Below are 16,127 nucleotides of genomic sequence, written 5' to 3'. Positions count from 1 at the left end.
TATAATTAATAGGTAAAGTTATCATATGTATATATTTGTGTAAATATATAATTGTAAAAAATAGTAAATTGTAGATAATGTTCAAGTTTAGACTATTATTTTTTGAGCGTTATCATATATTTCTGAACGAGGTCAAAAAAGAACCCTTTAAGCTATCTTGCTGAACCTCACACAGTATGCTATATAATTTCCTTTAATACTGTATATATCATCACTGTTCATCAGGTCAAAGAGACATGTATATATGTGTTATTCTCGTGACTATCATTTATGATTCGTATGCTATGATCCTTTCGTTTGAAACAAATGAAGCCATAGTGAAGTGTGTTATGAATGAGTGAGTTGGAGGGCCTTTTCCTGTTACGTATTTCTCACGCTGCACAGCGCCATTTTGGACCGAGAGCATTGTTTTCCTTCAACCTAAGTTGCATGTCTACCTATTTTCGTCTGTAGAAATCGGCGTTTGGTAAGTTATTTTGTTCTTTTTAAAACGAAAATTTGTGTTTGTCACTATATATAAAAAGAGAATGCGTGGGATTTAAGAGTGTTACTTTGGACGAGACATTCGTCGGGATCTGAGACGTTTGCAAACAATCCAGCTTCTTGCAATTTGCAATCAATTCAATCGTACATGTGTTTGTAACTTCTTCTGATACGACACACACGTTTTCGTGTTGTCCACAGGATAATACCGATTATGGGTCAAATGAAAAAGTTACTTTTAGGTAAATATGCATCATGGAGAGGCTCTGACAAAGAGTTTTGGACTAGCCAACTCTATCTGACAAAACATTCACACTGATGTCTGCATCAATCATTGCATGCCCGCCTAACACAATACATTCTCTGCAGGCTTAGCTGCAATAATTGTAGCGTCTTGTTGCGGTTTTGAGGGTTTCTTCGTCTGTTTTGGTGACTTTTTAAGTTTTTGTGTTTAACCCGCACCTAACGGGTTAAACACTAAAACTTAAAAAGTCACCAAAACAGACGAAAAAAACCTCAAAAACGCTACAATATTATTGCAGCTACTGCAGGCTGTGCAACTTGTAGGACATAATTTTCAAAACACACTGGGGTAACATCCGTTCAGATGGTGTACATAAACAGTGTATTTCAGAATTTTTTTATCTTTGGAATAACCTTTAACTTCATTAGCACATTTTGGTAGTTTTCTATGTACAGTTTACAAAGAAATACCCCTGACAGCAGTGGCAATCATTTGCCAAGGTACATGGCACTTTTTTTGTGCCTAAACACATACATTGTGGCCATAAAAGTCATGCCTGTGAATAGACACTGCTTAAAAATGATTGCAGCAGCATATTTAGCTTCTGCTCGTAAAGAAAATCGTGGTCTCAGTCTGTAACTTGTAAGTCAAGGTACAAGAAATTTGAAACATTACAAAAGATCTACATTTTTGCAAAATTTTGTTATTTTAGTTATCAAGGATGTATTTTCAACTACTTGTACGTGTAGACAGTAGTATATACTTCATCATGTTCCAGGTCCCAGCTTTCAGCTATCAAATAAATGTTTCTGTGTTGTAATTCTCTGAAGACGTGGTCAGTATAAAGACACTTTCAGTAGCTGAAATATTTGCAATCAAATTCCATACTTTACGAGATCAATTAAGACAATTGAGACATCTGATTTTGACTTGCCAATTTTGTTTATATACATTTCAGGTAGACAGCCTTTCTCATAGCCAGGATGGCTGCAGCATTCATGATGCAACCTGGCCAGGGTTACGGTATGATGCCTGGCATGGTGCAACAACAACAACAGCAGCCAGAGCCACTCAGTGAAGAGAAGCTACAGGAAAAAGGTCAGTCAGTCAGTGTGACAAAATAGTACATTGTCACGTGCAGATTTTAGATGCCCTGTAGTGGAAGCCATCCAACAAAATTTTCCAATGTAATTGAGTATATTGTAAGCCTTCCCTACCCAGAAGAATGTGTGATATTCCATTTATAAGGATGCAAATTAAAAAACTCCAAATATACAAAATGGAGTAACAGTCATTGCACCATTAAGTTAAAGCCAGGGAAGGAACCATTCACTCACTAATAGTAAGACTTGACCAATAAAGAATGAACTTGCTGAGATATGTATGTATGTAATGTAACAAGCCAAAAGCTGTGCAATAGATATACCCACTAGGACTTGCGTAGTTGTTGAATATTTCATGAAGTTTCCATGTTTGTATTTCAGCAAGGAAATGGCAGCAACTGCAATCCAAACGTTATGCAGAGAAGAGAAAGTTTGGTTTTGTAGATGCACAGAAAGAAGACATGCCACCAGAACATGTCAGGAAAATTATCCGAGATCATGGAGATATGACAAACCGGAAATTTAGGCATGACAAGAGAGTTTATCTGGGGTAAGGATTAATACAACACACTGGATTGTTCATATGCCATATGTATCTTGTGACAGTGGTAAACTATTCCTCCCATAAACCTGGATGTTCTTATGAAATTTTAAAGTGGCCATATGGATGAGAATTTGGTATTTACTTTGGCTTTTTATTTGATAAAACAGCTTCACTATGTTTTTCTACTTGAAAAAATAATGTGAAATAACATATACTAAGTCCATGTTCACATCTCAATTGCAAAACATTAAACCATGTGTAAAATGTTTGTTATTGTACGTACAATAACAAACTTTTTGCATCTTTTTGCAATGTATTGAGTTATGAACATGGACTTGGTATATGTTCTTTCGCATTATTTTTTCAAGTAGAAAAACGTAGTGAGGCTGTTTTATCAAATAAAAATCCAAAATAAATACCAAATTCTCATCCATATGGCCACTTTAACGTTTGTATTACATACATTCTGTCATAACTCAATCCGTAGTTCAGAGAACATAGATGACTTTTTTGTATCTAGACTACCAAATAAATGTATGTAGTGGCTTAAAGCCTGATTGAAATCAAGAGAAAATTTTAGCTGAAACAGTCCACTTTTCGAAAGCGAACTACCAAGCATTGAAATTTAATTCAAGCCCGGTCCATTAATGATTATAAAATGATACATTATAAAGTTTTTACATAGGATTATATTTTGTATGTTTTGGTTCTCCCAGTGTCACAGGATCATTGTTTTGAATTTGACTTTCAGAGCCCTGAAGTACATGCCTCATGCAGTAATGAAGTTAATGGAAAATATGCCCATGCCATGGGAACAGATCAGGGATGTCAGATGTATATACCATATCACTGGAGCAATCACATTTGTCAATGAAATCCCATGGGTTATTGAACCAGTGTACATTGCACAGTGGGGGTAAGTACTGGGGTACATGTACATAATGTGAATGTTGTGTGTATGATGGGGGTAAGTACTGGGGTACATGTACATAATGTGAATGTTGTGTGTATGATGGGGGTAAGTACTGGGGTACATGTACATAATGTGAATGTTGTGTGTATGATGGGGGTAAGTACTGGTGTACATGTACATAATGTGAATGTTGTGTGTATGATGGGGGTAAGTACTGGTGTACATGTACATAATGTGAATGTTGTGTGTATGATGGGGGTAAGTACTGGGGTACATGTACATAATGTGAATGTTGTGTGTATGATGGGGGTAAGTACTGGGGTACATGTACATAATGTGAATGTTGTGTGTATGATGGGGGTAAGTACTGGGGTACATGTACATAATGTGAATGTTGTGTGTATGATGGGGGTAAGTACTGGGGTACATGTACATAATGTGAATGTTGTGTGTATGATGGGGGTAAGTACTGGTGTACATGTACATAATGTGAATGCTGTGTGTATGATGGGGGTAAGTACTGGGGTACATGTACATAATGTGAATGTTGTGTGTATGATGGGGGTAAGTACTGGGGTACATGTACATAATGTGAATGTTGTGTGTATGATGTATTGAGTTGTAATAAATCAGCGAATTTGGAAAACTTGATTTCTTTTCTTTTCCTGAAATGTGGTCATAAACCCTTACAGTACATGGCAGTGCTGAGAATGAAGTTATCAGTGACATTGTTAATCCTAAATTCGTCTCACCATCTTAGGGGTGAACAGTAATCATTTTTAATTTGTCTGTAGGCAACAGTTATGTTACCAAAATTGTAGACTCGAACAAAGTAACTTGGTTGTATATCAACAAACGTTATTCTTATAATGTTAATAATATTTGTACCGTCTTGTGATTCGTTAAGGTCTATGTGGATTATGATGAGGCGTGAAAAAAGAGATCGTCGTCACTTCAAACGTATGCGATTTCCACCGTTTGATGATGAGGAACCACCGCTGGACTATGCCGACAACGTTCTTGATGTAGAGCCACTTGAACCTATTCAGATGGACTTAGACAATGATGAAGATTCACCTGTCTTTGAATGGTTTTATGATCATAGACCTCTGTCTGATACAAAGTAAGTTTTACTTTTTTTAGACCTGTTAGTAATCTGTATGATACGCTACATGTATGTCAGAGCGCCCTCACACTTTGGCCAATGCCTTTCACGTCTGTATCAGCATGATCAGACCATTGCGAGCCTAGCAACACAATATACCTTACCTTTTGATAACCTGTCACATCTTCTACTAATGTTATGTATCTTGTATTTGTTATTGAAAATAGTCAGGCAATACGGCTGACTGAATCTATATTTTATGACTAAATTTTGAAAATAGAATCATTCCTGTTACCATAAAAAAGTCATCATTTTGATACCTGCTGCCTTGTATAAGAAATGCAGTGAGGATATCACATAGAAGACAAGGCAAGTCTTTGTCTGAGATGTATCCCAGCACACAAAATGATATTTTAAGTATTAAAAGTTTTTGAAACTCAGTAACATACAGCAAACTCTGGTTTACACAGTTATGTAATTTTGTTGGGACTGGATAATGTACCAAGAACACTTAAAGCACCACCATAACAAAATACTGAATTAGTATAAAATTAAAACTTGACAATGTGCTATATTTCAGATATGTGAATGGTACCAGCTACAGACGATGGGCATTGTCTTTACCCATCATGTCAACCTTGTACCGTCTAGCCAATCAGCTCCTTACAGACTTGGTGGACGACAACTACTTCTATCTCTTTGATATCAAATCATTTTTCACTTCCAAAGCCCTCAACATGGCTATTCCAGGTGGACCCAAGTTTGAACCACTGGTTAGAAACGCTACCTTACAGTAAGTACTTTGATGTGATATACTTGAACACGACGCATATTGAGTTTTGTACAAACTATAAATTGGGTTTGGACTCCGAGTCTCATTCAAGTTCAGGAGTACACTATCGTGCCAACCTTATTGTCCTTACTAAAAAGAAAGAGCTCTATAAAGTGTACCAGACATAACATATCAAATATGTGTGACAATCGTGAGGGCTTGCATATATTATGTTAATTACTATGCTATTGATATGTAAATTGTAAGTAATCTGACATAACACTTTTTGTTTTTGCAGAGATGAAGACTGGAATGAGTTCAATGACGTCAACAAGATTATTATTAGACAGCAGATCAGAACAGAATACAAAATAGCATTCCCATATCTCTATAACAACCTACCATACTTTGTACACTTAACTTGGTAAGTAAAATGAGTTGACTTGTCTAATTGCTAAAAAGCTACAAATGTGTACAATTGTACGTACAATAACAAACATTTTACGTTTGTAATTCATTCTTTAGAAGAAGAAAAATTAAAAAAATTTTTTTTTTTTACATATTTTGCTTTTGCAAATTATTGAGTTAGAACAAGAATTTGGCACATGTTTATTGTTATTTCACATTGACTTTTCAAGTAGTATGCCATGATAAAATTATTTTATTACTTAAAAATCCAAAACAAATAACAAGTCCTCATCCATATGACCACTTTTAATGGTTTGTACCGTTTGTCTATCTCCTGATCCTGACACTTGTTATTTATCACTATCCAGGTACCACACACCTAATGTTGTTTTCATCAAGACTGAAGATCCTGACTTGCCAGCATTCTATTTTGATCCTCTCATCAACCCCATTTCACACAGACACGTTGTCAAGGTAAGTAAGGTTGTCATGAGTCTTTCTGAGAGACTTTAACTCTGTGACCACCTCCCTGACCTTAGGTGTGATTCAAAGTTCTACACACACACCCACTCCATAGTATACCCATGACGCCCCCCAAACACTAAAATCCCCCAGTAGTTAGCATTTATCCGTGTATATGACACTTGTTTTAAAGTCTTTGTGTAAGATTTCAACCTGGGTCATGTCCCAGTTTGCTATGTGAATGCTTTGATGCTATGCACTAACAGAGGCTGCAATGGATTGTATGCTCCCTTGGGAGATGAGAAAATGTAACGTGCTGTTGTGGCATTATAGGTCCGTGTCAAGTAATAATTGCAAAGGTCTGAACACAGTTTTCGAAAAATATATTGGTAATATTATAGCCACCGTTCCCACTATCATCAATATTGCTCGTCGATGGGAGTTCAAGTTATGATATTCTTACCTAGGTGTATTTGTCTGTTTTCAGCACACAGAGCCATTACCAGATGATGATGAAGAGTTTGAATTACCAGAGTACATAGAACCTTTCCTACAAGAACACCCTCTGTATACAGATAACACAGCTAATGGTATTGCTTTACTATGGGCACCTAGACCATTTGACTTGAGGTCTGGAATCCAACGCAGAGCTGTGGATGTACCATTGGTGAAAACATGGTAAGTTCACTGTATGTAATTTAATCACTGAACTTAGCTAGGTAATTTCATTACCATATATTGTATTGTATTTGGCTGGCAATATGGACACTTCCCGTCAGTCGTGTTCTCCAACAAGTTAAAGTTGTTTTGTGTTGACACACTGAACAGTTCCTTTCAACTGTTTTGAATGTCCTATAGTATCCCACACCTTCCGTTGATATTTCAGACATCGTACTAATCTATTTTGTGCTATGACTTCCATCATGTAGGTATCGTGAGCATTGTCCTGCAGGTCAACCTGTCAAAGTTAGGGTGTCTTATCAGAAGTTATTAAAGTACTATGTATTGAATGCACTCAAGCACAGACCTCCCAAGTCACAGAAGAAAAGGTAAGTGTTTTGCCCACTTTGGTACCTGTTTGCAGATGATGTGTGTGCTTGAATTTGTGTAGCTATGTCTGATACAGTAAACCTGGAATTTTTTGCAAAAGACTTATTTCGTTTGAAAACCAAAAATGTAACAATAAGTAGTGACTAAAATGCCATCTTGTACATGAAAATGATGAGTATTCATTACTACAAAATGCTATGCACTTCAGTGTTAAAAAGCTGTCTTTCTGCTATCTCCCATGGTGCAATATCCCATAGCAGAAATACCATATAACAACCCATGTTGATTTCTTCTCTTTCAGATACCTATTCAGATCTTTCAAGGCAACCAAGTTTTTCCAGTCGACAACCTTAGATTGGGTAGAGGCAGGTCTACAAGTATGCAGGCAGGGATACAACATGTTGAACTTGTTGATTCACAGAAAGAATCTCAACTATCTGCATTTAGATTACAACTTTAATTTGAAACCTGTCAAGACACTGACAACAAAGGTAAGTTCACTTCAAAACATGACTCTGGTTTGTTTAATAGGGTGACTGTATATCCACTGTAGTCAGTGTTCTGCAGATTAAGATTATAAGTGAGGGCAAAAATATGTTGACAAAGCAGACAGGACTAGTAGCTTTTTAGCTGAAATGTTGATATCAACATAAGCAACTCCTCTACATCAGAAGAGGTCTTTTCAACCTGGTTTGTCCTCGTATTTTATAAAATCGAGAGACGTTGCAAACTAATATTTGCATTAGTTGTTTTGGGGTAAATGGAATAACCACAGTGGTAAATAACAATATAGATGTTCATGGGAATGATTGTAACAGCAGGAACTAAATAGAGACACAAGGGACAGTGAAAACAAAGCAGGGTGCGTGACCTACAATTATACCAGGTGTAAATTATGGATAGCAGGGTGCAAAATCCTGCTAAAAAAACAAGAGAGAATACCTGGTAGTGTTGATATGGGAGACCATTATAAAACATCTCACTGCCGTACAGCAGCTTTAAACTTGGTAGCCAATCACTATTTTCCATCCAGCATAGATTTCTTTTCTAATAATTGAAAACTTGAGGCATGATTTTTATCCACATATCGCAAAAAATAAATATTGAGAATTATACTAGTGGAATTATATGTAGGAGTCATAGAATTGTGTACACCAGTTTTAATTTGTTGGTGAAATGTAAGCAATCAAATGTTGAAGATTTCAGGGCTATGTGTAGAATTAGATACTTTTGTTATTCTGGTCCATTGATACATTGTGATTATGGTGTGATTTGTATTTATTTCAGGAACGTAAGAAGTCCAGATTTGGCAATGCTTTTCATCTTTGTCGTGAAATACTACGATTGACAAAGTTAGTTGTGGACAGTCATGTACAGTACAGACTTGGCAATGTTGATGCCTTCCAGGTAAGTCATAGTCTCAGTTACCCAGACTCTCTGTGTGTGGAGCTCTACCTATGAGACCTCCCCCAATTGAGAGGCTGGGGAAATCGAATCCCAACTCACCCACACAGAAACTACCTCCTAGAGCAGTGCATGCTGGGGAATACTTCATGTTCAACATTGCAGGCTGACCGATTTAGGTACCTTTGCAACATGTTATCACTTCTCAAGTGACTGATACATCATAATTACAACAAACAGGCACCGTAAGCCCATGTTTTATGACTTGGAATAGAGAAAGGGTGATTATAAATTTGTAGCTTAACAATGTGTCTTTTCTGATTCAGCTTTCAGATGGTCTGCAGTATGTGTTTGCCCATGTTGGTCAGCTGACTGGTATGTACAGATACAAGTACAAGTTGATGAGACAGATTCGTATGTGTAAAGACATCAAACATCTCATCTATTATAGATTCAATACTGTAAGTACATGTTCAACTTTTTATACTTCCAGGTCAAAGACCAACCCTTTATAGTGTTTTCCCAGAACAAAGTAACAAGGCCACTCAGCCCTCTAGTTATTACCAACCTTTTTGGTATGTACCCAGAATAAAGTAATAAGGCCACTCAGCCCTCTTGTAGTTATCAACCCTTTACAGTATTCTCTTAGAACAGAGCCATTCGGCCTTCTAGTAATTTCTGATGTAGTTCTTGGTGAAATAAAAATTATATTCCACCCTAATATAAACAGAAATGCAGCACAGATATGATGTCAATATATTACATCAGGGCTACCTAGTTTATTGAAAAATTTATATTGTCATAGAAATAAATTCGGTTTAAAAAATAGATTAAATTTTGTTAGTGTGACCATGCTAAATATTTCATTTGTGTGGTGATGGTTCATAGAGGGTTGTAAAGTCTGAATATGAATGGCTTCCTCAATCCTTCTCCTAAAACCAGTAAAACTCAATATCCAAAATTGTTACATTGTCTGGGTGAAATGAATGAGCTGGGATGTTTTTTTGTGGTCTAATGGAAAAGTATAGTGGTTTGAACTATTTGAGATTTATCATAACGATTGTAATACAAATCAGCTTGCGTGATATGTGTCAAATTTCTGTTCGTAAATCCGAAATGCCGGTTAATAAATGTTTGTGTATCACTTTTTAGGGACCAGTTGGTAAAGGGCCAGGTTGTGGTTTCTGGGCAGCAGGTTGGCGTGTGTGGATATTCTTCATGCGAGGCATCACACCACTGTTGGAAAGATGGCTAGGAAATCTACTGTCTCGTCAGTTTGAGGGGCGACACTCGAAGGGCGTGGCCAAGACAGTTACTAAGCAACGTGTTGAATCTCATTATGACTTGGAGTTGCGTGCATCCGTAAGTACATTCACTTCCATAATGCAATATCGAGAGTGAAGGAGTGAAGGATACTAAAATATTTATTTGTTGTTATAAGTAGTTTTCTATGTGAGCAACACAGTTTCTTACAGTTCAAGGTAGAAGAACACTTTGGGTGAATTTAAAACCACCTCAGGTTGTTCCCTCCGCCCACCACCACAAATATTTATTGACTAACGTGATATCAGATATCACTCATTATGATGGGCAGTAGACCAAAAAGAATAAACAAACATGAACTCAGGACCTAAAGGCTATTTGATTGAATTTGACAAATTAATTTGTTCCAAGTATTACATGCATGATATCCAGATGTAATGACAGAAGGAAGCAAATTTTCATATACACATCATGCACGTGCGTACACATCACACACACACACACACACCCACCCACACACACACACATCACTTCAAGTTATAATGATTGATCTTATAAGTTGTGTATCTGTTGCAGGTAATGCATGACATCCTGGATATGATGCCAGAAGGAATCAAACAAAACAAAGCTAGAACTATCCTACAACACTTGAGTGAAGCCTGGAGATGTTGGAAGGCAAATATTCCATGGAAAGTAGGTGTCGTTTTAAAATATATCCCTAAATAAAATTGTATGTTCCTGATTTCATCATCACACACACTGGGATTGTTGTACATTGTTTATGGTCACATGAATCATTTGGTATATAGTTACATAGATATCTCCCTTATTGGAAGTGTAAGTGATTTTGAATGGGTATGGTAGTATTGTAAAGTGTTGTTACATTATGTCGGATTTAGTTGATGCTGGTTCAGTTTTAATATGTACTGATTTCACATATCAAGATTATTGGGACCAGAGTGAAATAGCAGCAAAATGATAAGATCCAATTTTATTATTTGACAGGTTCCTGGTTTGCCAACTCCAATTGAAAACATGATTCTCCGATATGTGAAAGCCAAAGCTGATTGGTGGACAAACACAGCACATTACAACAGGGAACGTATCCGTCGTGGTGCCACGGTAGATAAGACGGTGTGTAAGAAGAACTTGGGAAGACTTACTAGGTTGTATTTGAAGGCTGAACAAGAAAGACAACATAACTATTTGAAGGTAAGTTTGGGCTAAATGACAATACTACATATTCCAGTTTCTATCTTGCAGTCATTTCCAAAAGGTAGTGTTCCAAGATGGTGCCCCAGATAGAGAAAATGAGTGTTAAATCCTGTTGTATGTGTTTGAAGACACCAACCCTGAAGTCAATTCTTACAAATCTTATATTGCTGTGAATTTCAGTATTTTAAAGCATATTAGAATAAGTGGTGCGCGAGGGTGCCCTTCATTTCAAAGGTCCATTGGCTCTTCATTGGAAAGAACCATTCAAATTATGTCATGACAGTGATATTCCTGAATCAAAGTTATAGTCATTGACGGTTAGCGCCCTCAACATACAACTGACTTGAACTTTTGTTTTACCAGGATGGTCCGTACATCTCGGCAGAAGAAGCCGTGGCAATCTATACAACCACAGTACATTGGCTTGAAAGTAGAAGATTCTCACCAATTCCATTCCCACCACTGTCCTACAAACACGACACCAAACTTCTGATCCTGGCTCTAGAAAGACTGAAAGAAGCTTACAGTGTGAAAAGTCGACTTAATCAGTCTCAGCGTGAAGAACTTGGTCTTATTGAACAGGCCTATGACAATCCTCATGAAGCTCTGAGTAGAATCAAACGTCATTTGTTAACACAGAGAGCATTTAAAGAGGTTAGTGATATTACCATTTGCTGTATTCTACCTGGCTTTAACTATGTCCACACCAATGATGCCCACTAATAACAGGCAAAATATTATGCCTTGGGTCATGTAATAGTCTTGGTTTTCTTGTGATTCAACACGTAGTACAGGGTAGGGAAATGCTGGGATGCAAAATATTGTTCTGTCAATGGCACAAATAGGGAACTTGCAAATCCACCATCTTGAATATACTGAATGTTGCATCATGGGAAGTATGATAATAGATATTAATCCATCAGTATTGTAAACAATTGTGTTACATGTTAACCACAAATAATCTAATTATGGTTACCCATTGGTTCCCTCACTGCCACTAGAGGGCATACTAGCAGTAAAGTGCCACTACATGGCATATGTATTTACAACTTTACATTATTGTTCTGTTCATTGTTCTGAATGACTAAAAACGTACACAAAATTGTGTCTAGATTCTCATCTTTTGGTTTAAAGTTGCTGTGTTCAGTTTTCTACATAGCTCATCATACACCAGTGCTATTATACACGTACTGCCTGGCTATGAGGGCATTGGTAGACATCTATTACCCCAAGGACTAATATGTAGCAACTATTTCCCAGGCTGAAAGCAAGCTATATGTAAACAATGTGTTATAATAACACTTATTGACTTCAGGTTGGTATAGAGTTTATGGACCTGTACAGTCATCTGATACCAGTCTATGATATAGCAATGTGTTATAATAATGTTTATTGACCTCAGGTTGGTATAGAGTTTATGGACCTGTACAGTCATCTGATACCAGTCTATGATGTAGAACCATTGGAGAAGATTACAGACGCTTACTTAGATCAATACCTATGGTATGAAGCAGACAAGAGACGATTATTTCCACCTTGGATTAAACCATCCGACAGTGAACCACCACCATTGCTGGTATACAAATGGTGTCAAGGTAGGCTGCAGCAATAAAAGCTCTGAGTAGCAGCGTACAAATGGGAAATTGAAATTGTACAACAGAATGTAGTTGTATGGAATGTATTGATTGTGACACAGTCTCTGTTGTCACTTTCGTTTCTGAAAAAAAAAAACACTTCATATTCCCATTGTGGAAAGCAACCTGTCGCCAAACTAAGATAGACATGGACTAAAACAATATTATAATAGAATCCTTGGATGTATGAATGTAAGTGTGGTGTATTTGAGGGTATTTGCACAGGTGTATTGTATTCTCTGTCTGATAATAAAGAACACCATACACTTATGCAAATACCCTAGGTACCTACACAAGCGACACACGTCACTGATAGACTTGATATTGTCCTTGAAATTAAAGGAATCCCTGCAGCAAACAGACAGACACACACACACACACACACACACACACACACACACACACACACACACACACACGCACACACACACACACACACAGCAAGAGAGAGGGGAGAGACAGACACAGTGAGACAGTAAGAGAGGAGAGACAGACAGTGAGAGAGACAGTAAGAGAGGGGAGATAGACACAGGCAGAATGAGAGAAATAAATACAATTTATTGTTATTTTTTTGCAGGAATCAACAATCTACAGGATGTGTGGGATACAACTGAAGGTGAATGTAACGTAATGATGGAATCCAGATTTGAAAAGATGTATGAGAAGATAGATCTTACTTTACTCAACAGATTACTACGTCTTATTGTAGACCACAATATTGCTGATTACATGACGGCTAAAAATAACGTTGTCATCAACTACAAAGTAAGAAAACCTACCCATTCACTTCTCTTTAGTAAATTTTTTTACCACAACTTTGCAGATTATGTGAAAACTAAAAATAACATTGTCATCATTTACAAGTAAGAAAATCTACCCATTCACTTGTCTTTAGTAAAAATAAATTCCACAACATTGCAGATTAGATGAAAACTAAAAATAATGTTATTGTTGTCATCAACCACAAAGAAAGAAAATTTACCCAGTGTTTTTTTGCTAAGGGCTCAGAACCCCGGTAACATACATGTAAAGGGGGGAATTCTGCTGGCATAGTTTCCCCCATATATAATTGATACCATAATATTGGTAGGGAACCCTAGTAAAATAATGGGAGCTTTTACCTTCTTGCCACCCATAACAAAAACCCTGCTACCCTTTCACCACAACAATACAGCCAAGAAAAATACAAGCAAGATAAGGGGTCCTGTCTCTGAGTAATGACATTCACAAAATCCTCCTGTCAAGTATTTTCCTACTAACTGAAGTAAGATATTGCAGAAAAATAGGATTACTGTCAACGTAGAAATTTTCACTAAAGACTTATTTGCGCTAGTTTCACTGGAAAACGAAAATGTTGAAATTAGTACTGACTTACATTGTAAATGCCTGTATATGAACACAATGTACAGTCTGGTAAAAATGGGCCTTTGAGAACTTTGCTGAAGGACAAAAAATCACAACATTTTCTCAGTGTATAGTATACCTGCACAAGCATAATTAAAGAAAAGCCATGCAAATAATGGCAGTTTGGAACATTTTTTGCAAATATCTTAGATATGGGTTGTCATGACATAGAATGACCAATGGTTAAATATGTTTTCTGTGCAAAATACATGTCACTTTGTTACACATGGTATGATAGTCTGTGTTAGTCGACAGTATTTCATTGTGTTTACCCTTCATTGTAGGATATGAATCACACCAATTCCTATGGTATAATCCGAGGACTACAGTTTGCATCATTCATTGCACAGTTCTATGGCTTGGTGTTAGATTTATTAGTACTAGGTCTGCATAGAGCCAGTGAAATGGTAGGCCCTCCACAGATGCCAAATGACTTTCTGTCATACCAGGTAAGTGTTTTGGATACAGCTATAATTATACAAAGGTGCAAAAATTGTTGGTTATATTTCCAAAAAATGTATTATCATGTGAGTTTATACAATAACTGTGTGTAATACAACATAACAGTGACTTGTTAATGATATGAGATTTGATGATACAAGATGAAGTGCTATGGTATTACGTAAATATTGAAATACTGTAATTTCTACGTATGATACATAGAACAATGAACCCCGATGGACAGTTGAATAACTGTTATCTTTGTCATTTAACAAAAACACTTGGTAGTGGGTATGAAAGAGAACCAGCTCCAGTTTCCGAGAAAATATGTTAGAAATGTAGGTGATATGAGATATGATGGTATAATTTCTAGTAAAGAATATATTTCTTCAGAAACTATAGCTTGCTCTCTTTCATACCCACAATAATATTTTCCTCAAATCCTGTTTCTGTATACAACAAATGGTGTTTGTCTGTATTTGACCTCTTACTTACTTGTTCTACTTACAAACCCCAAAACACGTGTTTAAAGTTAAACAATGAGATGACTTCATAAGATAAGATGAGTACATTTAGGAAGTTGTGTGAATCATGTTATTTCAATGTGGTTTATTTCTCATTACAGGATGTAACTTCCGAAGCAGCTCATCCTATCAGACTGTTTTCTAGATACATTGACAGAGTACATATCTACTTTAGGTGAGTCTCTCTGCATTATAACATTTGACTTTGTGTAGCCTAATGATACATTTTGTACAGATATATGTACCACGATATATAGTGGACCAGTGGGTCACAATGCTTGCATGGTTAGAGCAGAACGTGCATTTGCAGGTTTGAGCCTCACCACTGCCATTTTAATTGTCAAGTCCTTGCAATACAATTGAACCATAATTGTGCCTTAGTCAACCCAGCTGTATAATTGGTGACCTGGTAGGATAGAGGTTGCGATATGAATATTTTAATCCTGTGGGCTTATAGAGGCTACAATGGATTGTATGCTCCTCAGGGAGTTGTTGAAGTATACATTTCGATTGTGTGAATATAGAATAGAACATTGTAAAAATTTGTTGAGTTATAGTACTAGTCCGAATCACTCAGATGCCATCACCATAATGACGTTATACCGTTTGGTCAGGTGACCTCGTAATGGACCAGACAGTGGACACTACAATTGCTCTGGGTATACTTTCATGTCATGAAGTAATTATGATGAAAAATTAACCCAGTGTAACTTTTTCTCAAATCTGTCAGATTTTCAGCCGAGGAAGCCAGAGATTTGATTCAGAGGTACTTAACTGAACATCCAGACCCTAACAATGAAAACATAGTGGGTTATAACAACAAGAAATGTTGGCCTAGAGATGCCAGGATGAGACTAATGAAACACGACGTCAACTTGTAAGTATCAAAACTCTTCTATTCTCTACCTTTCTTGAAATTCTGAAATGTAATTATAAAGATGGTGCTATGTTTTTATTTGCCAGGGTATTAAATTTAGTAAGAGTGAAAGAAATTTATCTGAGATGTTGTTTTTAATAAATTCAGTCATCACTTTGTTAGGAACCTCATTGTAGTGGTCTTATGGATGAGGATTGGGTATTTATTTAGGATTTTTAATTTATAAAACAATGTTATCATGGCTTCATACTTGAAAAATCAATGAAACAACTAATGCCAAG

General features: G+C 36.6%; 1 protein-coding gene across 1 annotated transcript in view; it reads left to right on the top strand.

The window, feature by feature from the left end:
- The first annotated feature begins 396 nt into the window (after positions 1 to 396).
- LOC144448773 (pre-mRNA-processing-splicing factor 8) overlaps positions 397 to 16,127 on the top strand; it is a 36,053-nt gene continuing 20,322 nt past the window's right edge. Inside the window, exons 1-22 of the mRNA XM_078139050.1 lie at positions 397 to 466; positions 1,686 to 1,825; positions 2,212 to 2,380; positions 3,126 to 3,290; positions 4,195 to 4,410; positions 4,973 to 5,185; positions 5,463 to 5,588; positions 5,941 to 6,046; positions 6,522 to 6,712; positions 6,964 to 7,083; positions 7,386 to 7,575; positions 8,372 to 8,491; positions 8,815 to 8,949; positions 9,641 to 9,850; positions 10,328 to 10,444; positions 10,757 to 10,963; positions 11,330 to 11,620; positions 12,369 to 12,561; positions 13,178 to 13,365; positions 14,289 to 14,453; positions 15,071 to 15,144; positions 15,700 to 15,846. Of these exons, the coding sequence (XP_077995176.1) occupies positions 1,711 to 1,825; positions 2,212 to 2,380; positions 3,126 to 3,290; positions 4,195 to 4,410; positions 4,973 to 5,185; positions 5,463 to 5,588; positions 5,941 to 6,046; positions 6,522 to 6,712; positions 6,964 to 7,083; positions 7,386 to 7,575; positions 8,372 to 8,491; positions 8,815 to 8,949; positions 9,641 to 9,850; positions 10,328 to 10,444; positions 10,757 to 10,963; positions 11,330 to 11,620; positions 12,369 to 12,561; positions 13,178 to 13,365; positions 14,289 to 14,453; positions 15,071 to 15,144; positions 15,700 to 15,846 (3,458 nt within the window). The 5' untranslated portion in view covers positions 397 to 466; positions 1,686 to 1,710. The remainder of the gene's footprint in view (positions 467 to 1,685; positions 1,826 to 2,211; positions 2,381 to 3,125; positions 3,291 to 4,194; positions 4,411 to 4,972; positions 5,186 to 5,462; positions 5,589 to 5,940; positions 6,047 to 6,521; positions 6,713 to 6,963; positions 7,084 to 7,385; positions 7,576 to 8,371; positions 8,492 to 8,814; positions 8,950 to 9,640; positions 9,851 to 10,327; positions 10,445 to 10,756; positions 10,964 to 11,329; positions 11,621 to 12,368; positions 12,562 to 13,177; positions 13,366 to 14,288; positions 14,454 to 15,070; positions 15,145 to 15,699; positions 15,847 to 16,127) is intronic.

This window comes from Glandiceps talaboti, chromosome 18 (assembly GCF_964340395.1).
Source record: "Glandiceps talaboti chromosome 18, keGlaTala1.1, whole genome shotgun sequence".
Lineage (NCBI taxonomy): Eukaryota > Metazoa > Hemichordata > Enteropneusta > Spengelidae > Glandiceps > Glandiceps talaboti.
Note: the sequence above shows the minus strand (reverse complement) of the source record. Positions and strands in the feature narration are given on the sequence as shown.